This window comes from Diceros bicornis, chromosome 4 (genome assembly GCF_020826845.1).
Source record: "Diceros bicornis minor isolate mBicDic1 chromosome 4, mDicBic1.mat.cur, whole genome shotgun sequence".
Taxonomy (NCBI): Eukaryota; Metazoa; Chordata; class Mammalia; order Perissodactyla; family Rhinocerotidae; genus Diceros; species Diceros bicornis.
Genome location: NC_080743.1, coordinates 102,114,544 through 102,137,956, shown reverse-complemented (window position 1 = coordinate 102,137,956; position 23,413 = coordinate 102,114,544). Strand labels below are relative to the sequence as shown.

At 51.9% G+C, this 23,413-nt stretch overlaps 1 protein-coding gene across 1 annotated transcript; it reads left to right on the top strand.

The window, feature by feature from the left end:
- The first annotated feature begins 9,670 nt into the window (after positions 1 to 9,670).
- Positions 9,671 to 21,395, top strand: PRELP (proline and arginine rich end leucine rich repeat protein). Its single transcript, XM_058538164.1, has 3 exons — positions 9,671 to 9,699; positions 17,392 to 18,377; positions 21,046 to 21,395. The coding sequence occupies exons 2-3, from the start codon at positions 17,408 to 17,410 to the stop codon at positions 21,219 to 21,221; spliced, it is 1,146 nt and encodes a 381-aa protein (XP_058394147.1). The 5' UTR covers positions 9,671 to 9,699; positions 17,392 to 17,407; the 3' UTR covers positions 21,222 to 21,395.
- Positions 21,396 to 23,413: the final 2,018 nt, after the last annotated feature.

Sequence of the window (23,413 nt, the reverse complement as noted above, 5' to 3'; positions counted from 1 at the left end):
CAGGGTGGGACAGCAGCCTGGAGGCCCTCAGGTTAGCAAGGGGCAGCTCCCAGGGCTGCGTGGCGGGAGGTCAGGTGGTGGTGGGGGAGCGGCTGGGGTCTTGCCACACAGCCCATAGGCCCACCCCCAGAGTGCCTCCCGACACAGGGCATCCAGGATGGTCATCAAGACCTGGCTGGGTGCCCACATTAGCTCACTGCAGAGAGGTGACTGGATCGAAGGGGCAACATTTGTGCCCAGGAAATTACTTCCCAGCTCGCAGCCGTCGGCCTGGAGCTCCCTTGGCCAAATCCTCTGCTGATGGATGCCAAGGCCAGCATAAACACTATGAAGGAAACACAGTGTCTCTGGGCGAGGACACTTCATAACCCTGCTCGGGATCCTTCCACAATGCTGTTTCATGAGCCACAGCCATAAAAAGTATTTATCCTTTAATGTGTATCCTTGGGGTCAGACAGACAGTCGTTATGGGTCTTGGTGCCTGGATTGTCCTATGTGTATAGTGCCTGTTTTAGACTTGTGTTAGCTCTCAGAGTAGAAGACAAGTCCCTTTGCTTGTTCCATGGAGCACTTCAAATAGGCCCTAGGCCCCCTGCACCCTCCCTGGACACTGACTGGGGAGGGAGAACTGGGAGGAAGCCAAGCACAGCCCACTTTCCCACACTATTGGCTGGGAGAGTCCCTTCTCACAGTGCTTTTGGGAAATGCCAGTCTGGTGGGGAGAGACAGCCTCTGTCTGGGGGAACATTCAACCTGGTAGGCTAAGGGCGGAGCCACGCCATATGAAGGGTGCATGTAGGAGACCCAAGAACAAGCCACAGGCAAGTCAATGTGAGCAGAAGGCAGGGGGAGTGTAGGAGCAGAAGGGCTGCAGTGATTGCTCAGGTGGGCAGCCTTCCCTGGAGGAGCAGTGCTTCGATGCAATTTCCAGGGCAGGATGGTGGCTCCCCTCTATGGAGAACCAAGCCTGGGCATGGGGTGGGCATGACAGTTACAAAAGGGTGTCTCTCCCTCCCTCTCCCTGATTCAGCCTACTGCCCTGTGTCACCAGCCCCAGGGGGCAACAGAAGCCCCAGGTGTTAGTGGGAGTTCGTATGCACATTGCTTATGACATCCCAGAGTAGCACCTCAGAATCCAGCAAGCTGAGACAGGAGAAAACTGGAGGCTAAGAACATTCCTGACTTTAGCCTTTGCCTCTGGCTGTCCTTTGCCTTTGGTAGGCGGAGTCAGGAGGCTCACAGACTCAGAAGGGAGCAGGGGGTGGGGAGGCACATGGCTCGGCCCCTGAGAGTTGATCTGGCTCTGAATAAGGCCAGAGCTGTGCATGGGAGGTAGAAGGAGGGGGCCCAGGAGGCAGAAAGGGAGATGGGGCACCACTCCCTGAGCTGCAGGCCAACCAAGTCATTTTTCTAGACTGGGCAAGCAGAGCAGAATAAAGAAGAAATTTAAAAAGGGGGCTAAGTCTTCTGAGGGTATGAGAGGAGTGGGCGAGCATCGGTGTCACATGCTGGAAAAGAGATGACAGCTCTGTCATTTCAGTAAAAGCCATAGACCAGGCCTCAGGAGACCAGGGTTCCAACCCAGCCTGACACCAGGAGTAGTGTGCACGGGAACCAAGTTATATCATGTTTTATTAACTCACACCCCGCCACACACACTCACTGTGGATCGCTGTTCACTCTGCAAGCATTATCAGTACAGTGTGGGCAGCATGGAGCTGGGACCATATCCTAGCCATGATACTAGTGACTGTACCATACTCTCTACAGTGGGGATGGTAATAACAGCACCTACTCCTGGGGTGTTAGGAGGATTCAATAAGCTAATGCAAAGTACACACATGGCACCTGTTGAGCTCTTGGTGTGTGTTAGCCATTCTGATCCTTATTACTTTTCTGCCAAGTCCTTTGCCAGGATCTGGGTTCTGCCTGGGAGACCCTGCATCACGCAGAGGAGGCAGCTGAGGAATGAGCAGTAGCAGAGCTGTGGTCTGGGGGGCAGAGGCCAGAGCAAGCTCACTCTGCCTGTGCAAATCAGGGTAACATTCGACTGGGGCCTTGCGGGGCGAATAGGTGTTCCCCAAGTGGAGACTAAGGGAGGAATGACATCTGAACCCGGATTGGGCAGAGGCCTAGAGACAGGAAAAGATGATCTCAGGGATCTGGTTCTCGGGTTCTGCAGGAACACGGAAGGAAGTGACAACGGCAGGAAAGTGGGTCAGGTGGCAGGGCCTCAAGTGTCCTGCTAAGGCATTTGAATTTTGTTCTGTAAAAAACTGAGACACATTGGAGAATTGTAAGTAAGGGAATTGGATGAGCAGGTTGGTCTTTTGGGAAATAATGCACTGGGTGGGTCATGGAAAATAGTTTAGAAAGCGAGAAGGCTGCAGAAACACACACACAGGAGGATTTTACAATAACTCGGGCAAACACAAAAGAGGAGAAACTATTCTAGTGCTTCTGGGCTCGCGGTCAGAGTGCACAGGGGCCAGGGGCAGGAAGCTGAACACCCACTGGGTGTTGGAACTCTGCGAGGCCCCAGGGCTTCAGATGGGGATCAGCTTTGGCACAGGCCCCTGGGGAGCTGGTAGACCAGGCAGACAGGAGAACAGCAGAGGGCAGGGAAGTGGCTCAGGTCCTGGGTTGGACACACACTGGGGGACGGCTAGAGCACCTGGACAGAGTGGTCATTGCTACCGGGGTTGAAGAGGAAAGCACTGTCAGGGGAGCATCCTGGAGGACGTAACACCTGGGGGAGGAGGGCTTTCTAGAGAGAAGGAGCGGTGAGCAAAGACGTGGAGATGTGCAATAGCTTGGAGTATTCTGGTTGGGGTTTAGAGTTTGAGAAATGGTGCTGGAGAGGTAAACAGGGGTCAGAGCATGGAGCTTGGGCTACATTCTGCAGGTTTATCATTCTCAGGCGAAGGTGTGGATGCAAATCACTCATGGTGACAGCCTTAAGAATACAGTCTACTTGAATCGGCACCTCTAAGGGTAGGGTCTTGGGTGTTTTTTTTTTTTCGTGAGGAAGATCAGCCCTGAGCTAACATCCATGGCAATCCTCCTCTTTTTGCTGAGGAAGACTGGCTCTGAGCTAACATCTATTGCCAATCCTCCTCCTTTTTTTCCCCAAAGCCCCAGGAGATATAGTTGCACATCCTTCTAGTTGCCGTATGTGGGACGTGGCCTCAGCATGGCTGGAGAAGCGGTGCGTCGGTGTGTGCCGGGGATCCGAACCCAGGCCGCCAGTAGCAGAGAGCGTGCATTTAACCGCTAAGTCACAGGGCCGGCCCTCTCGGGCATTTTTAAGAGCTCTCAGGTGAATGTGACCTGCACCGTAGGCTAGGAACCATGGTCATGGGGACAGGGAGCCACTGAAAGGTGACCTGGTCAGATCCATGTCTTAGGAAGAGGCAGGTGGGGGGGGGGGCAAGGCAGTGTGACCCATAAGGAAACTACAGTAGTGGTTCAGTACGTGGCAGGAAAGAGGGGGAAGCCACAAAAGTCATTAAGGAAACAGAACTGACAGAACTTAGGGAGTCCACATGGGAGGTAAGAAAGAGAGGAGTTGAGAATAACTCTCTATTTGAGGAATGAGAAACTGAGGCCTAGGTCAGTGGTTCTCAACAGTTTCCTGTGTGAGGATTTCTTTTCAACATCAGAAAAAAAAAAAGATTATAGTTAAATTTGCATGAATAGGAAGCACCTAATGACTTCCAGCTATGTGGACTTAGAGAGGGTTTTAAAGAATTTGCATTTTATTCATCACAACAGCATAGACACAAACAAGAGCATTGCAGGCAGGAGGACCTGGGTTCAGATCTTATCTCCACCATTACTAGATGTGTGGCCTTGGGCCTCAGTCTCTCACCTATAAAATGGGTATTATGGCAGGACCTACCACATGGAGTTGTGTGAGGACTAGAGTCATATGAGTAGACAGCCTAGAAGAATGCTTAGCATATAGGAAGCCTCAATAAGCTTAGGCTATTACTCCTACTGTTATTCAGTTTAAAGACCATGCTTGGTGCACTTGTGGATGTGAGGACCCTCAAGGTCATGTGTGGTGGTCCCTGGCAGGGATGCCTTGCTCCTGCCCTCCCAGACCTTGCTGCTTGGGGCATAACTGACTACACATGTCCACATGTTGTCATCACATGGCTGCAGTGTGACTGTGCCTATGTGAGGCAGCGCTGTTACTCAATAATCTATTGCATGGAGCAGGGTGGCATCGGTGGCTCATTCAGAATTATACCCAGAACCTGGATATTAGATCCAGGTGCTGTGAGTTGCAAAAGGCTATTTTTACAACATAAAATTAAGTTAGACTGGAGTTCTAGGATGATGTGATTGGGGGGCCGAAGAGGCATCCCCAAACCTAGGAGGGCCTCATCTTGGAAGGCAGAATGCCATCGCCACTCCCCTGAGCCTGGGCTCTCCAGCACCTGAGGAACTCCAGAAGCAATGCTGACCGAGCAGACCCCAGACTAGTATGGTCTGGTCACACCAGCTGACGGTGTAGCAGGACTGCTCAGCTGGCCCACAAGTTGACAACCCTAGACAGGATCGTGGACAATGAGTGGAAAGGGACTTCGGGTCCTCCAGTTCCACTGTACTCACGGCGTGGCTGATAGACGTTCCATTTCTTCCTTCCCTGTCTTTGCCCCTCCCTTCCTCTGGCTGACAGGAGCAGACCAGTTCCATGCTCCCTGCCGCAGGGGAGGCAGGAAAATGGAAGCAGCCTACAAGTTCTTTGGCTTCATTTTCCACAAGCCTGAGTCCTTGGGGGTTTCTGGGCATAGATACCATGTCTTGGCCAGAAGTAAGAGGACAAGGAAGCTTCCTCTCCCAGAGAAGAAACGACCCCTAGCTAGGCCAGGTCAGGGGAGAATGTGGGGTTCTGTGGGGCCTGAGCTCCTGGCAGAGTGCCAGGCAGCCAGCATGTCTCCAGAGAGGACGTGACAACTCTGCAGTTTCTGTCCCCTGCACACAGCCTGGAAAGTGTTAAACAGCTGCTTGGCCAGAGGGGCCTCACGGGGTGAAGGGTGTGTCCGGAACAGCCCAGGGGGAATGTTAGCCCAGATGTGCATGCCTTCCCCGCAGACCTCCCCCCACCGGGGCCCTGGCACCATGTAAACCACCTCAGCTGCTATACAACCCCGGGGGGAGCGACACCAAGAAGGACCAAGATGGAGTTTTCCACTGTCCCAGTGAAATGAGCGCTCAGATTTAGGAATTAAGTTAAATTACAGAAGATGGACTGAGTTGATGGACTGCAATTGACACCTGCCACAGACAAATAAGAAAACTGATGTTCAGAGGGGCAAATGAGCAGCGCAAGGCCACCTAAGTAGCATGGAGAGGAGGCAGAGCCAGAACTGGACCCAAGTCTGTGAGACTCCAAGCCCAGCACTGCCTTCCTGAAAAATGGTGTGGGGTGGAGGGCGAATGTCCATCAAGTAGGCCTGGTCAAAAAAAAGATGGGGCAGAGAGTGAGAGAGAGAGAGCCTCATGGACCAATATGGAGTGATCATCTGTATACACTACTGAGTAAATATAAAAGTGCATAGCTGCTGTACTGATTGCTGTATGTGCATTAAATAAATCTGCAGGACACAGGAAACTGGTATGCTGATTGTCTCCTGGAGGAAACTGGGTGATGGGGAGACGGGGGAAGAAGACTGTTCTCTGTGCAACCTTTTGTGCCTTTTGGATTTTGAATCAAGGGAATGTATTACCTGTTCGTATTGAAAAAATAATAACTTTTTAAAAAGGAGAGTGACAGAGAATCTCCTTGTTCAACCCTCAAATGTGGTGAAACAGACTCCTACTGAGCACCCAGGGTGTGCCAAGCCCCTGGGGGCGCTGCAGGCTACACCATGATGGACAGGGCACTGCCTCCACCAACCAGGAGCCCATTCACCGCAGGCAACCCAGGACCGCCAGGCTGGGCAGTGGGATAAGCGACCACAGGACTCCCACAGCTCCTCCCAGCCACCCTGGGCTGTGAGCCGCAACTGGTGAGGGGTGAGGGTCTGTCCAGGGCCAGCCCCTGTGGGCCTGATGACCGCAGGGCAGCCTGGGCCAGAACTCCTCTGCTTCCCCACAGAAGCGAGTCTGCGAATCTGTGGACAGCGCGGGGGAGGTGGAGAGCCTGAGCCGCCTCCCTCCTGGATTTCTATGGAAAGGATCCTATACAATCGTGCCCTTTCTTCTCTTGCTTTAAGCACTCACTGCTTGTAACCAAGCAGCAGTTACCGTGCAGGTCAAATAAGCAGGGAGCCCCTAAGACGGAATTTCAACCTGGGTGGGAAGTGTGAGCAGGTACAGACTCTCTGGAAGTATAGCTGCAGTCCACCCCACTGGAGAGCCACCTCCCTCCCCTGTACACCCTCCCTGCAGCCTTCTGCCCCACACTCTGCCCCCTGACCACACTGCTCTAGGCCCCATCCTCGGAGTAGGCAACAGCAGCAGCAACCTGGACATTGGGACTTGCCACCCCTGTCCCCAGCACTCACTTGTGTTGTCCTTGACCCTATGAGTGTCCTCTGGACACACCAACAAATGAAAAATACTTCCCCTTGGGGTGAAGCTACACCCATTGGTGTCCCTGAGACTCTCAGAGGGGCAACTCTTTCCGGAGGAGTCCAGGGTCTGGCTGTATGAAGCCAGTGAATCACAGAACGCTCTCCCAGCCAGTGCTTCTGCCGCTGCTGTCATCCCAGGTGTACCCTGGGCAGAAGAAGGGGCAGAGCTGTTACCATCCAAGGACAGATGAGGAAACCAAGACACAGGATTGTTGGAGATCTGCTCACGAGGTGGCTGGGGGCAACAGAGCTGAAATTTTAACCCAAGTGTCCTGACTCCAAATTCAGGTTCTCTTCACACTCTTGCTGGAAGAGAGCTCAGAGGTCACTTAGTATTTGCATTTCCAAATGATGAACTGAGGCCAGAGAGGGAGAGGGCCATCTCCAAGGTCACACAGTGTGTAAGAGTCAAAGCCAGGTCCCAAGAACACAGCCTCTGTCTCCCACTCTCGCAGCCCTTGTGGCTTCTGTCACTTGGATGAGAAAGGCGAGCTGGCTGAGATGTCCTGACACCTTCTTCCTTATTAGCATCCCCGATTTGTCCCAACTCACTTCATTTCTCAGTTGCTGCCCCTAGACTGGTGTTGTGACTGAGGCAGGTAAGTGAGTGTGGTGGTCTAGGCCCTCGACTCTAGGACCAGATGCACAGAGGATGATGACCATGTTGAACTGGGAAGTGCTTTCTCTGCCTAAAGGCTTCAAATCCAATTTTTAAAAAAATGAATGCTTCAAAATATATCAGTAGAGTTTGTGGGAGTGGGGGACATGGAGGGAACAGGACTGGCCGTGAGCTGGTAATTGTTGAAGTTGGATGTTAGGTACATGGGTAATACTATTCTGAGTAAATGTGTATATGTTTTAAATTTTCCACAATAAAAAGTTTTTTTATTAATGTGCTATCAAAAAACATATTGGGGGGCCAGCCCAGTGTCACAGCAGTTAAGTGCACACGCTCCGCTGCAGTGGCCCAGGGTTCGCAGGTTAGGATCCCAGGTGTGCACCGATGCACCACTTGTCAAGCCATGCTGTGGTGGAGTCCCAAATAAAGTAGAGGAAGATGGGCACGGATGTTAGCCCAGGGCCAATCTTCCTCAGCAAAAAAAAAAAAAAAAAAAGAGGAGGATTGGCATCAGATGTTAGCTCAGGGCTAATCTTCCTCACAAGAAAAAAAAAACATATTGGGTCCTCAAGTCATATTAGACCCACAGGCCATCAATTAGCAAACTCTACTCTAGACATTCCTGAATATCCCCCTGGCCCTCTCTTTCCTTCATTGCAATTCTCTCTGCATAGCCCAGGACAGGGGATGAGGGAGGAACAGAGACATGTCAGCTTGGGAAGGGCTTGGAGTTGGTCATCCTCAATGCCCAAGAGCATAGACTCTGGGGATTTGGATGGGTCCTGTAAAAATGGATGCAAGTCACACCCCCGGCACCCTGTCCAACCCCTCCCATCCCCACCCCCTGCCCGTCCTCCCTGCACCTCATTGTACCCTGCTCACCATTCTTGAACTCTGCTTACCACCCACCACACCAAGGGAAACAAGCAAATCTAAGGTTTGATGTTCTCAGTCTGTAGAAGGGGACATATTCCATCTGGGCAAAAAACAAAATGCATGAGTGGCCTGGCACAGGCAGGGCTAATGTGAGTCTATGCAGACTTCCAGCAAGACCTCACCAGCAGGTGAGCACGGCACAAGTTCTGGGTGGAAGGCGGTGGGGAAAGAAAGTGAGGGCTTTATTTTGCCTTCTCTCTTTCTTAAGCTGACTACCATTTACCATAATCCCTCTTCCAAACCCAAACATCCTCCCAGTTTATAAAGTGACGTCGTGTAATCTTCCCAACCCTGTGAGGTAGGCAGTCTCCCCACTTTATAAATGAAGAAACTGAGGCTCCGCAGGCTCAAGTGAATTGCCCAAGATCACACAGCCTGTACGTGGCAGAGGCCAGGGCTGCTGACCCTAATTGTAACGTTCTCTCCTCTCCTCCAGACTGGGGAGGGGTGGAGGGAGTTCCCCGTCACTGGGCTCTGCAGCTCTCCATGGACATGATGATAGAAAAAGTAAATGTCGTGGAGTTTTCTAAATAGTCAGCTGGGGTGGCAGGAAGTTTCGATGGGCTGCTACTTAACTGCAAGTGTGATGCAGTTTTGTAATGGGGGAGAATTGTTAGAGGTGATGGTCTTCCTTGAATGGGTCTTCTGGGATGACATGGATGGGGGACATTTGGATTTCCTCATGTACTCTGTATGATAACCCCCAAATCTCTCCTGAGTGTGCTATATACGGAGAAGCCAAAAGAAGACACTGACATTGTCCACATGAGCTGGGACAGTGACTTCAGGTCTTACACCAAATCTGAATTCTGCCTTCCCTTTGCTGTGTGACCCCAGGCCAGACTTTTCCCTCTCTGGTCCTCAGAACATCTGTCCAGCAGCCAAACCAAGTCTATCTCCCGTGCCAACTCACTGCCCAGGGAGACTCCACTCCCTCCGTAGCCTCCTAGAGAAGGAGACTTAGGGAAGGATTGTCACTACTCAGAAGAAGCATCCCACACCCTCCCAGGTTTGGGAATCTGGCACCCAGTGGGTGACAGGCAGCAGAAGAAAGATAATCATTAAGGGGAAGAATGAAACGGCCATCCAGCTCTGGCCTGCACAGAGGTTGCTATTCATGCTTTCTTCCTCTGTTAATTTGGCTTGTTTTTCAAACACGGGTCTCCCTTCAGAAGCAGCAGCAGCAGCAGAAGGCAATGTTATTAAAAACAAGTCCGTTAGTGGGCATGGTGTGTGGACGCAGTCTAGAGAGTTTTGGCTGCCAAATAAAGACTTTATTGTTGTCATGCCTCCTTTCCCAAGCTCCCCCTCTCCTCCCCTCGCTCCCTCCTCTCCTCCCTCCCTACAATCTGCCCGTCCCTCCCCCTAACCTAACCTCCCCACCCCAGTAGGATCTGGTGGAAGAAAAGTCAGGCAAACACAAGCACGGAGGCACCACTGGGAGCTCAGAACTTCTAGCAGGCTCTCTGCTGCCACAGCTCCACGGAGGTGGGGGAGGAAGAGGAGGGAGCCTTGCCACTCTAAATCCAGAGCTGAGAGGAGGGCAGGTGTGTGCAGGTAAGCACAGTGGGGAGATGGGCAGGAAGACTCCCTCCTCCAGCAACTTTCCTCTTGCTCTGTCCAACCTAGGTTACTGATCTCGTCTCGGTCTTCTCCTTTCCTTCCTTCCTTCCACCTTGTTCTGCTTCCCAATGAGCTCAAACCAGCCTTCCTCTCTCCATCTGCACCCTCTCCCTTTCCTTCTCTTCATCATCCTACACCCGTGAGTCTGCTTGCTGCGGAGGTTATACTTCCTTGGTCCAGATGTCTGTGGTAGCCCAGAGATGATGCTGCCACAGTGTTTCTACACGTGTTTCCATAGAAACCACTCTAGAACCCATTTCTCTGCACCTTTCACATACTGTCACAGGCGCACACACACACATCAAACAGAGGCTGCACTTTCACTACACACACACACACACACACACAAATACACAATATGAAGGCATCTGGTCCATTCACCTCCACTCTCTGACTGCATCTGACATGCAGAGCTATACCACACAGTGCCTAGATACCAGCAGACACACACACACACACACACACACACACACACACATTGCGTCTTGTCTCTCACCCTCTGATACACCTCCCCAGCTGTAAGAGCAAAGAGAAAGTACGTCTTCCCACTGAGATGGCAGAGCCAAAAGAAAATCATGTGTCTTGAGTCTAGGCCGAGCAGGGAGGAGATGAACAAGAGCAGGAACCGGAAGGATTTCTTAGTTCTTGAGAACTTAATTGGGTAGGAGGGAGAAAAAATTGGCTTTCCAACCTGCACAGTATCTTCCCAGTAGCTTGAATTTCTCTGTCTCATTGGTCCAAACCACTTGGCTTTTGGAAAGAAAGAGAAGAAAGCAACCCAGCTTCCAAGGCTTAGAGGTCCTAATTCCAAGCTATGAAGGCAGTTCATTTATTTTCTCTGCAGGCAGCCAGAAAATATTTCTCTCTAAAGCCATTTCGAAATTATCCTCCTTGGCGAGGTTGGCGAGGCATCCTTGTGGCAGAGGAAAAAAGACAGTAGCTCCTTAATCAGTTGGGGAAGGGAAAACTCAGGTGGGTCACTGAATGGAGCTTGTTTCCTAATAGGGTGGACCCTTTCCCAACCACAGAGAGTGCTGTTCCAAGGCAGGCAGGGTGTAGGCTAGAGCAGGGTCCCCAAATATGGTTCATCTTCAAAATCACCAGGGGTATGGGAGGGGGTATGGAGGGCTTACTAAGAATACAGGTGTCTGGACCCCTCACTCCAGACCTCCTGGATGGAGACCCCAGTGCTTGAGAACCTGAGTTGGGGCCTGAGGGAGACCCACGCTGGGACAGAAGGGCCCAGGACCCCTGGTGCTGGTAGCAGGGCAGAGAGCTGAGTGGTCTCCTGGACAAGGACAGTCGGATGGAGGGGCTCCAGAGTGTCCCAAGTGGGCCACCCTCTTTTGGGGAGTGGGAACAAGCACCAAGGGAACAGGAAAGACCTCCTTTGTGCTCTCCGCCTCCTTCCTCCTTGCAAGCACCACAGCCACATCACGGAGAAGCGTCCCAGGAAGTCCCTCACGACAGCTCCACAGAGCTTAGGTTTCTTCCCACCTGCTGATCTGCCTGCCCTGGGCCTCCAGGGGTACGGCGCATCTACACCCTTCCCTGTCCCTTCTACACCCCTCTCCTCCTGCTGGCCAACTGTCTGTTCCGATGGGCTCACCCTTTGCACCTCCTCTCCCTGGTGGGCGGCCCCATTTATCCAGCATGAGGGGTAAGTGTTTCAAGGCTGGAAAGGGCAAAAAGTTCAGATGCAAAAGGCTGGGAAGGGAAGTCATAAGTCACAGTGAGCTCCACAGCCAGCTGAGGAGGGGAGACTGCAGCTTCCCCAGCCAGCGCCCTCCCCTGCTGCAGAAAGGCCTGGGGGATAGTGGATTGGAGGGACAGAGGGGGCATTCCCTGGGTGGCTGGGGCTTCTATGGTCTCTCCAGTTAGTTGGTTCTGAGACCCACGTGTGGTCTCGCAGGCCCCAAAGGGAAGGAAGTTACTTTGTGTGGAAGAGCTGGGGGAAATCCAGGCACCAGGACCCGGTGCGAGGCCCCTGCCTTCAGGCGGAGGGCAGGGCTGCTCTCTGGCCAAGCTGAAGGGAAAGATACCCCATTGCTTTGAAATAATGTCAACAATAGCTGAACATTCACTGAGCACTCACTTTATATACACATTTACTCATTTAATCCTCAAAACAATCTGATAAGAAGATGTTAGTATGCCCATTTCACAGATGAGGAAACTGAAGCTCAGTGGAGCTAAGAGATTTTCCCAAGAGCACCCAGCTAAGTAGCTGAGCAGCTGCAGGTTGGGACCCAGGTCTATAAGCACCTAAGGCATCAGACAGACTCTTGTAGGCTTCCTTCAGGGGGTGGAGACGCTAGGGGAGGAGGCAGAAAGGCTGTCAGAGGGGCAGAGCCATCTCACCCTTGTTTCTTCCCCAGTCCCTCGGAATGGAAAACTTCTCTTCTGGACTAGTGGCCTGAGGCCAAAAAACTTTATTCTGTTTACACTTTGCTTTGTGGTAGACGCTGGGGAGACAGATGGCCACTCCATGACAGTGTTATATTTATTTTTAGCACTCTTTGATCTGCAGTGCAGTTTAAAGTCGCTTATCACACTTGCTTCTGACAACCACTGAGGAGGAATATAGGGATAGGGAAGCTTTTGTTATCCTCATTTTACAGAAAAGGAAACTGAAGCAAAAACAGGGTCATGTCACTAGGTAGTGGTGGCTGGGCTCAGAACTCTCGCCCCGTGTCAGGTAGGCACCATGGTGCTCTCGCCCCACTGCCCCAGCCAGGCTCACCTTTACACTGCCTTGACCCCCAGGAAAGGGGCAGATGCACCAGTGGGGTGCTGAATGCATCACACCCCCGCATCAGCCCTCTCATTGCCTCAGGACCACACAAGCCCTACTTGGAGGCTTTGAAAGGGTCTCAGGTAGCCTGGGTGGGCCTGCCTCACTCCTCTGCTAACAAATGAGTGGAGACCACCTGATTCTCCTGGTTTCCAACTCCCTTCTGGGCTTCAGGAGCAGATAAAGGGAGCAGGATGGCTTTCAGAAGTCTGAGTTTAGAACAGAAAGAAGGGAACAAAGTAAGACGGTCATCGCAATGTCCAGGGGATGGCTCTGGGCGGAGGGAGCCCCAGTCTCCACGGCGGGGTCGCAGGCTGGGTTACGCCCTGAAGGCTTAGAGGTGACAACTAGACAGGAAATCTGACAAGAAAGAAGAATGTTGGGCCAGCATATACATTCAGGGGCTATGGAGGGGTAGCATCCACTAGAGAATGTTAAGGGGACGCGGGCGGTGAGTCAGCCCTGTGGGGCCCAGGCTCCACATGGAGGCCTGCCACGTGGAGGGGCATGAGGCGGGGAGCTTTGTGTGTGTGGGGCAGTCCGTACAGGGAATAAATTACTGCAAGAAAAGGGGTAATATTTAGCACTTGTCCTGCATTAGAGCATAGTTTAAAGGGTGAAGCCGGGGCCAGCCCTGTGGCTTAGCAGTTAAGTGCGCACGCTTCACTACTGGCAGCCCAGGTTTGGATCCCAGGCGCGCACCGATGCACGGCTTGTCGGGCCATGCTGAGGCCGCATCCCACATACAGCAACTAGAAGGATGTGCAACTGTGACATACAACTATCTACTGGGGCTTTGGGGACAAAAAACAAGGAGGAGGATTGGCAATAGATGTTAGCTCAGGCTAGTCTTCCTCAGCAAAAAGAGGAGGATTAGCATGGATGTTAGCTCAGGGCTGATCTTCCTCACAAAAAAAAAAAAAAGAAGAAGAAGAATGCCAGTAAGTAGTGTGGAGAAATCCTTCAATTCGGGAGACATACCCAACCTCACTCCCAGCCCAACCCCAATCCCAGACTCTCCATGCAAAGCCAGTTACCCTTAAACTTGCTCCTAATGACTTGACAAACCCATGTGGACCTCAACTCAGCCCTGCCCCAAGCCTAACTAATGCATCAGTCCTGGGCATTCAAATCTTCAATAAATGAATCCATGAGCTAGATAGGCACAAGAGCTGTCTCACTTTAACAAGCAGAGGCTGTCTAGAGAGTCTGCTCCTTTATAAACATGTAAATGAAATAATGAAACCCTGCCATTTGTCGACACTTTATCCTCTAACATGCCTTCATGTGTGTGATCTCATTTGATCCTCACACAGATGAGGAGCCTGGGGCCTGGAGAGGAGGGTCAGAGCCAGGATTCAAGCCTAGATCTTCAAATACTTGGAACTGAAATTTGAATTTAAAACTCTCTTAGGAAATGTTCTTAAAAGGAGAGGGTGAATTTTGGGTTGGGCAAAGCAATTGCTTTTTCCTCCATGAAGCAGCAGCTTTTCGAAAGCCAATGCTGGCGAGCAGGGCTGCATAAGGGTGGTGGTTGTAGATGGTCATTGACTGAGCAGTGAGCACAGCCCAGCACAGTTGGGAGTTGGGGAGGTGCTTGCAAAAGCATAACGAATTTAAAAATCGCACACACTTACGATCTACCCTAAGGGAGCTTATGACTGGATAAAAGGTTCTGGAAGGTAGGAGCATAAGAAAAATGTGACTTTGGTCTTTGACGGGGGGACTATGACTCCCTTGGAGTCCAGGACCTCCAATCTGTCACATGGATTCTGGTTTTGGAGACTCAGGACATCACGGCGCATTGCCAGAGCAATGGCCGCACCATCAGGACTGGACTCCACACAGTCAAGCTCCAGCAGGAAGGGGCGTTGCCCGATGAGAAAAGCCTTGGAAATGAAGGCTATGCCCTCAAGAAAGAAGCATGGGCACATGCAAGCGCACGCACACACAGAACGGTTCAGCTGCGGGGCTAAGAGAAGGGGCGTTGAACAGATCCAGTTTCTCCATGGAACAGGCCCAGGAAGCTTTTCCCCGGGAACCTCCTATTGGCTCTGAGAGGAGCTTGGCCAGGCCCCAGAGGTGTGGAATGTGCAAGGGTCAGAAGCACTGGTGGGGACATGAGAACTTCCCGAAGGATCTGGCACAGAAGATGGCGAGGAGGAAGGCCCGTGTTCACTGGGGATGGAAGGAGTGGGAGGCTGGCCTGCTGGGTGGAGCTGTGACTGACCTGTGATTCTGTCACTCCTGACCATGGGGACCAGGGCTGCCCATGCCTGGAGCCACCGAGAAACGCCCTCGAGCAAGGGCCAGCTGCCTGAGTCACTGTGCCTCACGGAGCAGGATTTTGCTGGAAGCTCTGGACGAGCTTTACTTGCTTAACCCGGGGCCCAGTACCTGGAAGGTGCGTTTGGTGACAAAGGCAATGAAGGGAAATAGGGAAGCCCCAGCCAGTGCTGGGGCGCCTCCCTGGGGCAGGGCTTCTCACAGCACGAGACATTTCTTGCTGATTTTCAGGCTTACGGGTGATCAGAAAATAAAGAAATGCCAAAACAAAAAAAATTCAGGGTCACAAAAATTGGGGCTTCTAAAAATGTTTGTTTTTAGCATACTAATGCTTTAACCGCCCCCTTACAATGTATATGCAATATGACTGTGCTCTTTTCAAGAATATTACAGGACTTACTTACATTAATTCATACTTCACCAATTACAAGTGGTATGGGGTCCGCAACAAGCCTCAAGTTTAGTCTTATGATGAACGTCTTCTCTGTTCAGTCCTTTCATTGTATCCCCAAGACTATTACATCCTCACCCCAAGATAAAGCCAAGAATCTAACTGCAAGGTCCTTTGTGACAGGAGGTCCAGGGAAATGGCCCTCCTGGACCCCTGGAGAGGCTTGCCTGGAAGAGACCACCTAAGAGGGAGGTGGAGAACAACAGTGGCTGCAGGACAGTCTCCTCCCCCTCCCTCCTCATCCACATTCCCTCCTCCTCTCCCTCCCTCACTCCCTCAGTGTCCTAAACAGGGGCTCACACATGCACACAGAGGACGTGTGGACATGAGTTTGCTTATGTGCACGGTACCGGGAGAGGAGCGTGGGTGTGTGTGCCTGAGTGTGCAGGCTGGGTGTCAAGGGTGTGCGTGAAAGGTGCAGGGAGACGCCCTCTGCCTCTCTGGGATTCAGCTCTGCCCTCTATCCTGTCCCTTGTCACACTTAGCTCCTCCTGAGCATCTGGCCCAAGACTAAGCAGCTGGTGAGGGGCTTCTATCATCTTCCTTTGATCAAAGTCAGCAAGAAGTCAGCACTGAGTCACGCAAGGGAGGGTCTAAGCCGAAGCCGGCTCAAAGGGAGGAGAGCAAGAGACCCAGCACAGGGGTGCTGATCACAGGGTCCAGATGCAGCTGAGGACACACTCCAGCCCGCTCTCTCTCAGAGAACCCCAGGAAACCTGCATCCCCAACGTGTCCCAGAGCCCAGGAGGGAGAGGGGTGGACCACATAATTGGGAAGCAACATCAAGGAGGGCCAGTGGGAGCAATGTGGGAACAGGGATGCTGGCAGGAGACCCAAGAGGGTGTGATAGGGATGCAGGACCTGGGGAGGGGAAGGTACAGGAAACTCTTCCCTGGCCAGGAGAGGAAGCCTGTGGGAGCTGCCACTTTCTGTCTACAGCCGTGGGTCTATTGTCTTTTCCCCAATTTAATTCAACCCAAACCACATGGCGCTATCAAGGGGTCATCAGGGCCAATGGGAAGGGGAATCCCAAAACATCCTTCAGCAACCTATTCCACTATGTCACCAAGGCCAGCAGGAAGTTCTTCTTGATATCCCACCTCAACACCTCATCACCAGTGGATATGGAGAGCACAATACTAGGTCAGAAGCATGTGTGGTTTCCCCACAGCTTTCCATCTCTTCCCTGTTTATTTTTCTAGGAGCCTCCACATCTGGGGAGAAATTCTTGATTCCTGCTGACAAAGACCAGCATTCTCTGAGCTGAGCACAAGGGCAGGGGGCGAGCAGGGCGGGCACAGGGGTCTGCAGCACTCTCCTTCCTTCCCAGGGTCTCCACAAGCTCTACTCCGGAAGGCAGGAGACCTGCGTGTTTGTCTGCATCTGCTGCTAAATAGCTTCCTGGCCTTGGCAAGCCACTTCTTCCCTCCAGTACTCAATTTTTATAAACAGTAGAGTCTGGACTTGATTGGTGAATTTCAATCCATTTTTAGCAATGCCACTTTTTTTTCAAATGAATGCTTTGGCTAAACCTCAATATGTATAACAGATTAAAAAACACAGAGCTGCTCAGGTTGGCACAGGAGTGGGTTGGGGGTGCCCCAGGGTCATCCCCTCGGTCTCCCTCCACCAAGGGGGCTCCACAGAAGTGGGGGCACAGTTTGAAACCACTGGGTTATGGGATCTCGAAGGACCCTTCCACATGTAACCCCCAGGACTCTGTGGTTCATATGTCCTGACATCTCTCTTACAAGGACTGGGATGATTTTCTCATGCTGCAAATGGGGAGACTGGGGGCCAGGGAGGTGAAGGGTCTTCTCCAGCAAGCCCCAGGACTCCTGATCCACAGCCCAACGTGCTTTCTGCCAGGATGGCTCACCCTCTCCTGAGCAGGCTCCACACACTGAGGGCTAGGCCTCTGGGCAGGGGATCCAGACCCACAAGCCCTTGTTCCTTTTTTACCTGCTGGATGCAGACAAACAAGGAGATGCTTCCGCAGGCCCTCCATAGCTCCGCCAGAGCCTATCCTGACCTACTCCAGCTGCAAAGACAAGGCCCAGCAGGCTGACCACCTCCTGTTGTCTCCTCCCTGCAGGTGCATCACCTGGATCATGAGTTCATCCCTCTGCTGGCTCCTCCCACTTCTCCTCATCCTGGCCTCAGTGGCCCAAGGCCAGCCAACAAGACGACCAAGACCCAGGCCCAGGCCCAGGCCCAGGCCCAGACTCCAGCCCACACCCAGCTTTCCTCAGCCCCATGAGCCCTCGGAACCTACAGACCTGCCTCCTCCCCTCCCACCGGGCCCTCCATCAGTCTTTCCCGACTGTCCCCGGGAATGCTACTGCCCCCCTGACTTCCCGTCTGCCCTCTACTGTGATAGCCGCAACCTTCGAAAGGTCCCTGTCATCCCATCTCGAATCCATTATCTCTATCTCCAGAACAACTTTATAACTGAGCTCCCAGTGGAGGCCTTCAAGAATGCCTCGGGCCTCAGGTGGGTCAACCTGGATAACAACCGAATTCGCAAGGTAGACCAGAAGGTGCTGGAGAAACTACCCAGCCTGGTGTTCCTCTACATGGAGAAGAACCAGCTCGAAGAAGTACCCTCGGCCCTGCCCCGGAACCTAGAGCAGCTGAGGCTGAGCCAGAACAGGATCTCCAGAATCCCACCCGGCGTCTTCAGCAAGCTGGAGAACCTGCTGCTCTTGGATCTCCAACACAACAAGCTGAGTGACGGTGTCTTCAAGCCTGACACCTTCCAGGGCCTCAAGAACCTCATGCAGCTCAACCTGGCCCACAACATCCTGAGAAAGATGCCACCCAAGGTCCCCACAGCAATTCACCAGCTCTACCTGGACAGCAACAACATTGAGACCATCCCCAACGGCTACTTCAACGGCTTCCCCAACCTTGCCTTCATTCGCCTTAACTACAACAAGCTGTCAGACAAGGGGCTCCCCAAGAACTCCTTTAATATCTCCAACCTGCTGGTGCTCCACCTGTCCCATAACAGGATCAGCAACGTGCCTGCCATCAGCAGCAAGCTGGAGCACCTGTACCTCAACAACAACAGCATTGAGAGTGAGTGTGGGCGGGGTGGGCCGGGGCCCCAGGGTGGGAGGCTGGAGACTCTGACCACGCCTCAACCCTTTCTCAGGGGCCTCAGGGTGGGGTGGTGCAAAAAGCACCCAATTTGGCACTGGACTTCAAATCTTGGCCTTCCGCTTACTATCCGTGTGACCTTGAACAGATATTTCACCTCTCTGGGAAGTTTCCTCATCTGTAAAATGAGAACGGTAATAATACCTTCTGTCACAAAGTTGATTTAATTGTCTAATACGGATAAAGTGCCTAGAATCCCATGCTTGGAGGGTAGTAGGTTTTCTTCCTCCATCCCTTCTCATCAGCCCCAACTTCTTTGCCCTCCAGATCTACAAGGAGGATAGACATGGGATAGAGTCCCAGACGTTCCCCTAAAAACAGAACAGTGACATGTAAATGCCACTCCGAGATGTCCTGGGCCTGCCACTGCAGCAGCTGGCAGCTGTGACAGGAAGCTTCTTCCCAAGTCTGAGTGTAGGTTTTGAAGTGTCTGTAAAACGTATCCACAGAAAGTCAGCAATATACTCAGGGCAAGCAACTGGTAAAAATGTGGCAGCCAGAAAAACATGTCTGCATGCAGGTGCTTTCTGAATCTATCTGGAAGGCTGGAATATTTAACCATATAAGACAGTATATTTAAGGCAGAATTTGCCTAAGCTACGTTTACAGGGGCCTAGGTTTGGGGTATAAATTGTCATCCAGAAGAAGAAGCTGGAAGTTGCAGTTTTGCTTCAATCAAAAGTGTTGGGTCTGAGCAGAGCCCCAGCAGAAAGTTTTAAAAACAAGAGAGAATATTACCTGGTCCTTGAACAAAATCAACTACATCCTGACACACAAGGAATGCAGCAACGTAGGATGAAGGGGACCAAGGGGGAAGAGAAGCACTCCTAAAATAACATTAGGAATCCTTAGTTTCCAAGCCAAAGGATGAGGGAGACTGTTGAATGTCTACAATCTTGAAACAAGTGGATGGGAGAAGAGGCTTCTTCACTCATCTGGGATACTTACACAAAGTGGGGGAAGCCTTTTTAAATCTTACAAGAAACAGATTCAGGAAAAAAGAAAACTGTCTAATTTTACCCTACAGATAGTAAACTGATGGAGCACATTACCCCCAGGAAGCTGGATAGGCCGAAAATATAGACAGAAATGGTACCTTTATTAATAAATGGCTGACAGGTCTCTCCCGGATTGTGGAAGAACCAGCTGTTGGATATCCAGCCTTCCGAGGTTAAAGACAAAAAAATCACACCCTGCCCACACAGGCCCCCCCCCACCCCCGCCAACCAGCCCTCCCATGCCCCTGACAGACAACAGGGCCAAGTGGGATCTCAGTCAGTGTGATGATGCTGTTCTTAGGGACAATCATAATGCTGCCACCTACACTGTCCTTATGTTTGCAAAATGCCTTCACCAATATTCTCTCATCTGATGTAAAGGGCAAGTGCCCTTTACATGCTCACCATTTCACAGATTTAGGAACTGAGCATCAGGGTGGTAAGGTGACAGTCCAAAGTCACAAAGGCCATAAGAAGAAAATCCACCTATGGCAGGTTCTTTCTGCTACGCCAATGATGAAGAGAGAAGAAGAAGGAGAAGACGAAGAAGAATAACAACAACAACTGCAACGCCAACCCCACCGACAGTCAAAGAGGCAGGGCTTAGGGACAATAAAAAATTCATTTAGAAGATGACATACCTTATGTCATCTAACAAGAGGTGAGGGAGAAAATGGAATCTCATTTTCCATTTGAACCTACCACAATTTGGCCACGACTGACCTTTCCAGTTTACTCTCCCTAGAATCAGTAATCATTTTCAGCATCGATAGGATTATCAGGCCCCTAGACCCCTGTACCCCCCAGGCCCCCTTTCTCCTTTGTGTCATCCCTATTTCAGCTCACGTAACTACCTTCTGTCCATCTTTCTGTCTCACATCCAGTTCACAGGAAAACCTCCAGAGTAATTCTCACATCCACCTGCTGGCTTCACCCCATTGTTTCTCCACACTGTAGCTAGATTCATCTTTCTACAGCACAAACCTGATCACAAGACCCTTCCAGATTTAACACCCCAGGATGTTATGGTTCATATATCCTACCATCTATCTCATAACGCAGTCCTGCTCAATGCCATTCCTCAGAATGGAGATCAAAGCCTTAGTGAAATATTTGAAAGCCTACCATAATTTTTGGCTATAACTTACCTTTCCAGCTTATGCTCCCTAGCACATCACAGTCGACTATTTACTACTCCCAGATTCTGTCATGAGCTTTACGGCCTCCACAACTTCATTCAAATAAGTCCCTCTATCAGAACACCAGCCCCCAAGTCTCCACCTGTTGTAATCCTACCCATCTTTGAAGGTATTAACTCAAAGTTTACTTTCTCCATGACTCTTCAGAGTGAATTTCCAATAACAATTATTGATCAACTTAATTCATTTTACAAACAAGTAAAGCAAACCTGGAGGTTAGGGTCGACTCATCCATGGCCACGCATTCCCAAAGCCAGCCAGTTCCAGAGAGTCCTGACTTTCAGTCTTCCACCCCTTCTCCTTCCTGTCTTTGCCTCCAGCCCCGTCTGTCCTGACTCCCCCCGCACCCCCTCACCTCTCTTGCTGACTTCTCCCCTTCTTTCTCCATAGAAATCAATGGGACCCAGATCTGCCCCAACAACCTAGTCGCCTTCCATGACTTCTCCTCGGATCTGGAGAACGTGCCACACCTCCGCTACCTGCGGCTGGATGGGAACTTCCTGAAGCCGCCCATCCCGCTGGACCTCATGATGTGCTTCCGCCTGCTGCAGTCTGTGGTCATCTAGGCCTCACTCTGCCCCTGGATCTCCTCTGACTGGACTTGAATGCTGGTGGCCCAGGCACCTATGCCCACCATTCATTTTCTCTCTCCCGTTCTTGCTCCTAGCTTTGTCTTTCTTATCCCAGCTTCCTGAGGCAGGTACAGGCCACATATCCTGCAGCACCTGAGGCTTCTAGATCCAGACTTCCAAGGTCTTGACTTGGTCCACCCAGCTTAAAGGCACCCACTGCACACCCAAACTTCTGGCCCCCAAAGCACAGATGTGTGTCTAAAGACATCATATCCCCTTCTCGCTCCTCCTTCCCCCATCACTCCTGGGTAAGTCTGGGCCATGGACTGACATCTGGATCTTGGTCCTGGCTGAAGCAAACAGAAGATGGTCAGGGGCAGCCAGAGGTGATGTTCGGAAAGGCTTGCTGGAGATTTCTCCATTGTGAGCAGCTCTGGCCCCAAAAGGCCAAGAAACCCAGGTCCCCTTGGCCAAGGATCCTGTCTTCCAAAACTGCCGCTCCACGGCCTGTTCACCGGCATCAGACATCACAGTGGCTCTCTTCTCCAGAGAGGAAGTGCAAGGGAATGGCCGAGGGAGTGTTGGACGGTCAGGGTTCCCGTGAGGGCCTGCATTTGGCTGTCTCTTCACCGGATGAGCTAGGGCCCTCCTTCTCTGGGGTGAACACAGCACACATCCTCCTGGCTGGGTCTCTCTATCCCAAGAGCAAGAGCAGGGAAGGACAGTCAAGGAGAAGGCTCAAAGAAGCAGGAATCAAGCCGTGGGAGAAGAGCGGGAGTCAGAGCCCCTGGATGGGCCCGTGTGGGTCCACTTGGGTCCTGCAGCCCTCACGGTGACTCAGGACAAGAGGCCTGCTGCCCTGGGGAACACAGTGTCCACACTGGAGGGTACAGTGCCACCAGCCCCGCGCCACCATCTGTTCTCTATCAGTGTGGATGGCCCAGTCCTTTCCACCCTCCAGGAGCGGTTCCTGAGAACCCCTAGAGAAGGGGCAGAGCACCTGGAAATCTCCCAGAAGCCTCTTCCAAGTGTCTAAATTGGCCTCCCCTCTAAGACAGACGCATCAGCGACACCTGGTGGCTGGTGCAGGTCACAGCTGGCTCCCATCTTCCTCACCTCTCTCTGATGTGGCCTGGGCTCCAACGTGAAGAGCCATGGGCGATGTGCATGGTCTCTCTCTCCTCTGGGGTCTAAAGGGCACAAAGTACAGAGGCCCTGAGGTGGGGGCTGACTCCCATTCTGAGCGAGCACCAGTGGGAACCTTGGGGAAGTCAGGTAGGGTGCAGTTTGTTCCCATTTGCTGTGACCTTGCCAGTCCCTTCTGCTCTCAGCTCCCATATCCGTGAACCGAGGGGAGATAAGATGCCCCTCCGAGGTCCCTCTAGCGCTCATGTTCCAGTGTAAGGCTCCACCCTTTATAATCTATATATATATATTTTTTTTTTTTTTTGAGGAAGATCAGCCCTGAGCTAACATCCATGCTAATCCTCCTCTTTTTTTGCTGAGGAAGACCAGCCCTGAACTAACATCTATTGCCAATCCTCCTCCTTTTGTTTTTTCCCTTTTTCTCCCCAAAGCCCCAGTAGATAGTTGTATGTCATAGTTGCACATCCTTCTAGTTGCTGTATGTGGGACGCGGCCTCAGTGTGGCCGGACAAGTGGTGCATCGGTGCGCGCCCGGGATCCGAACCCCAGCCGCCAGTAGCGAAGCGTGCGCACTTAACCGCTAAGCCACAGGGCTGGCCCCGGCTCCACCCTTTAAACTATGCTCTAATGCAGGACAAGTGCTAAATATTACCCCTTTTCTTGCAGTAATTTATTCCCTGTACGGACTGCCTCACACACACAAAGCTCCCCACCCCATGCCCCTCCACGTGGCAGGCCTCCACGTGGAGCCTGGGCCCCACAGGGCTGACTCACCGCCCCCATCCCCTTAACTTTCTCTAGGGGATGCCACCCCTCCATAGCCCCTGAATGTATATGTTGGTGAGGGTGGGAGGATGTTCTAGAAATGAGTAGGACACAGTGCCCACCCTCAAGTTAGGTTGAGAAAAGTTCTAGAGATTTTTAAGAAACTGGATTAAGCTATCCCTAACTTCAAGAAATTCCCATTATACTCTTTCTCATCTTTCTCTTTTGCTAATTTACAGAAAACAGGGCCTGTTTCATCACAGCCTCCTTTGCCA

Excerpts from the sequence above, each read along its gene's own strand:
- PRELP (XM_058538164.1), top strand. The coding sequence starts at position 17,408 with ATGAGTTCATCCCTCTGCTGGCTCCTCCCACTTCTCCTCATCCTGGCC. Across the intron at positions 18,378-21,045 it reads CAACAACAACAGCATTGAGA|AAATCAATGGGACCCAGATC; the intron begins GTGAGTGTGGGC and ends CTTTCTCCATAG.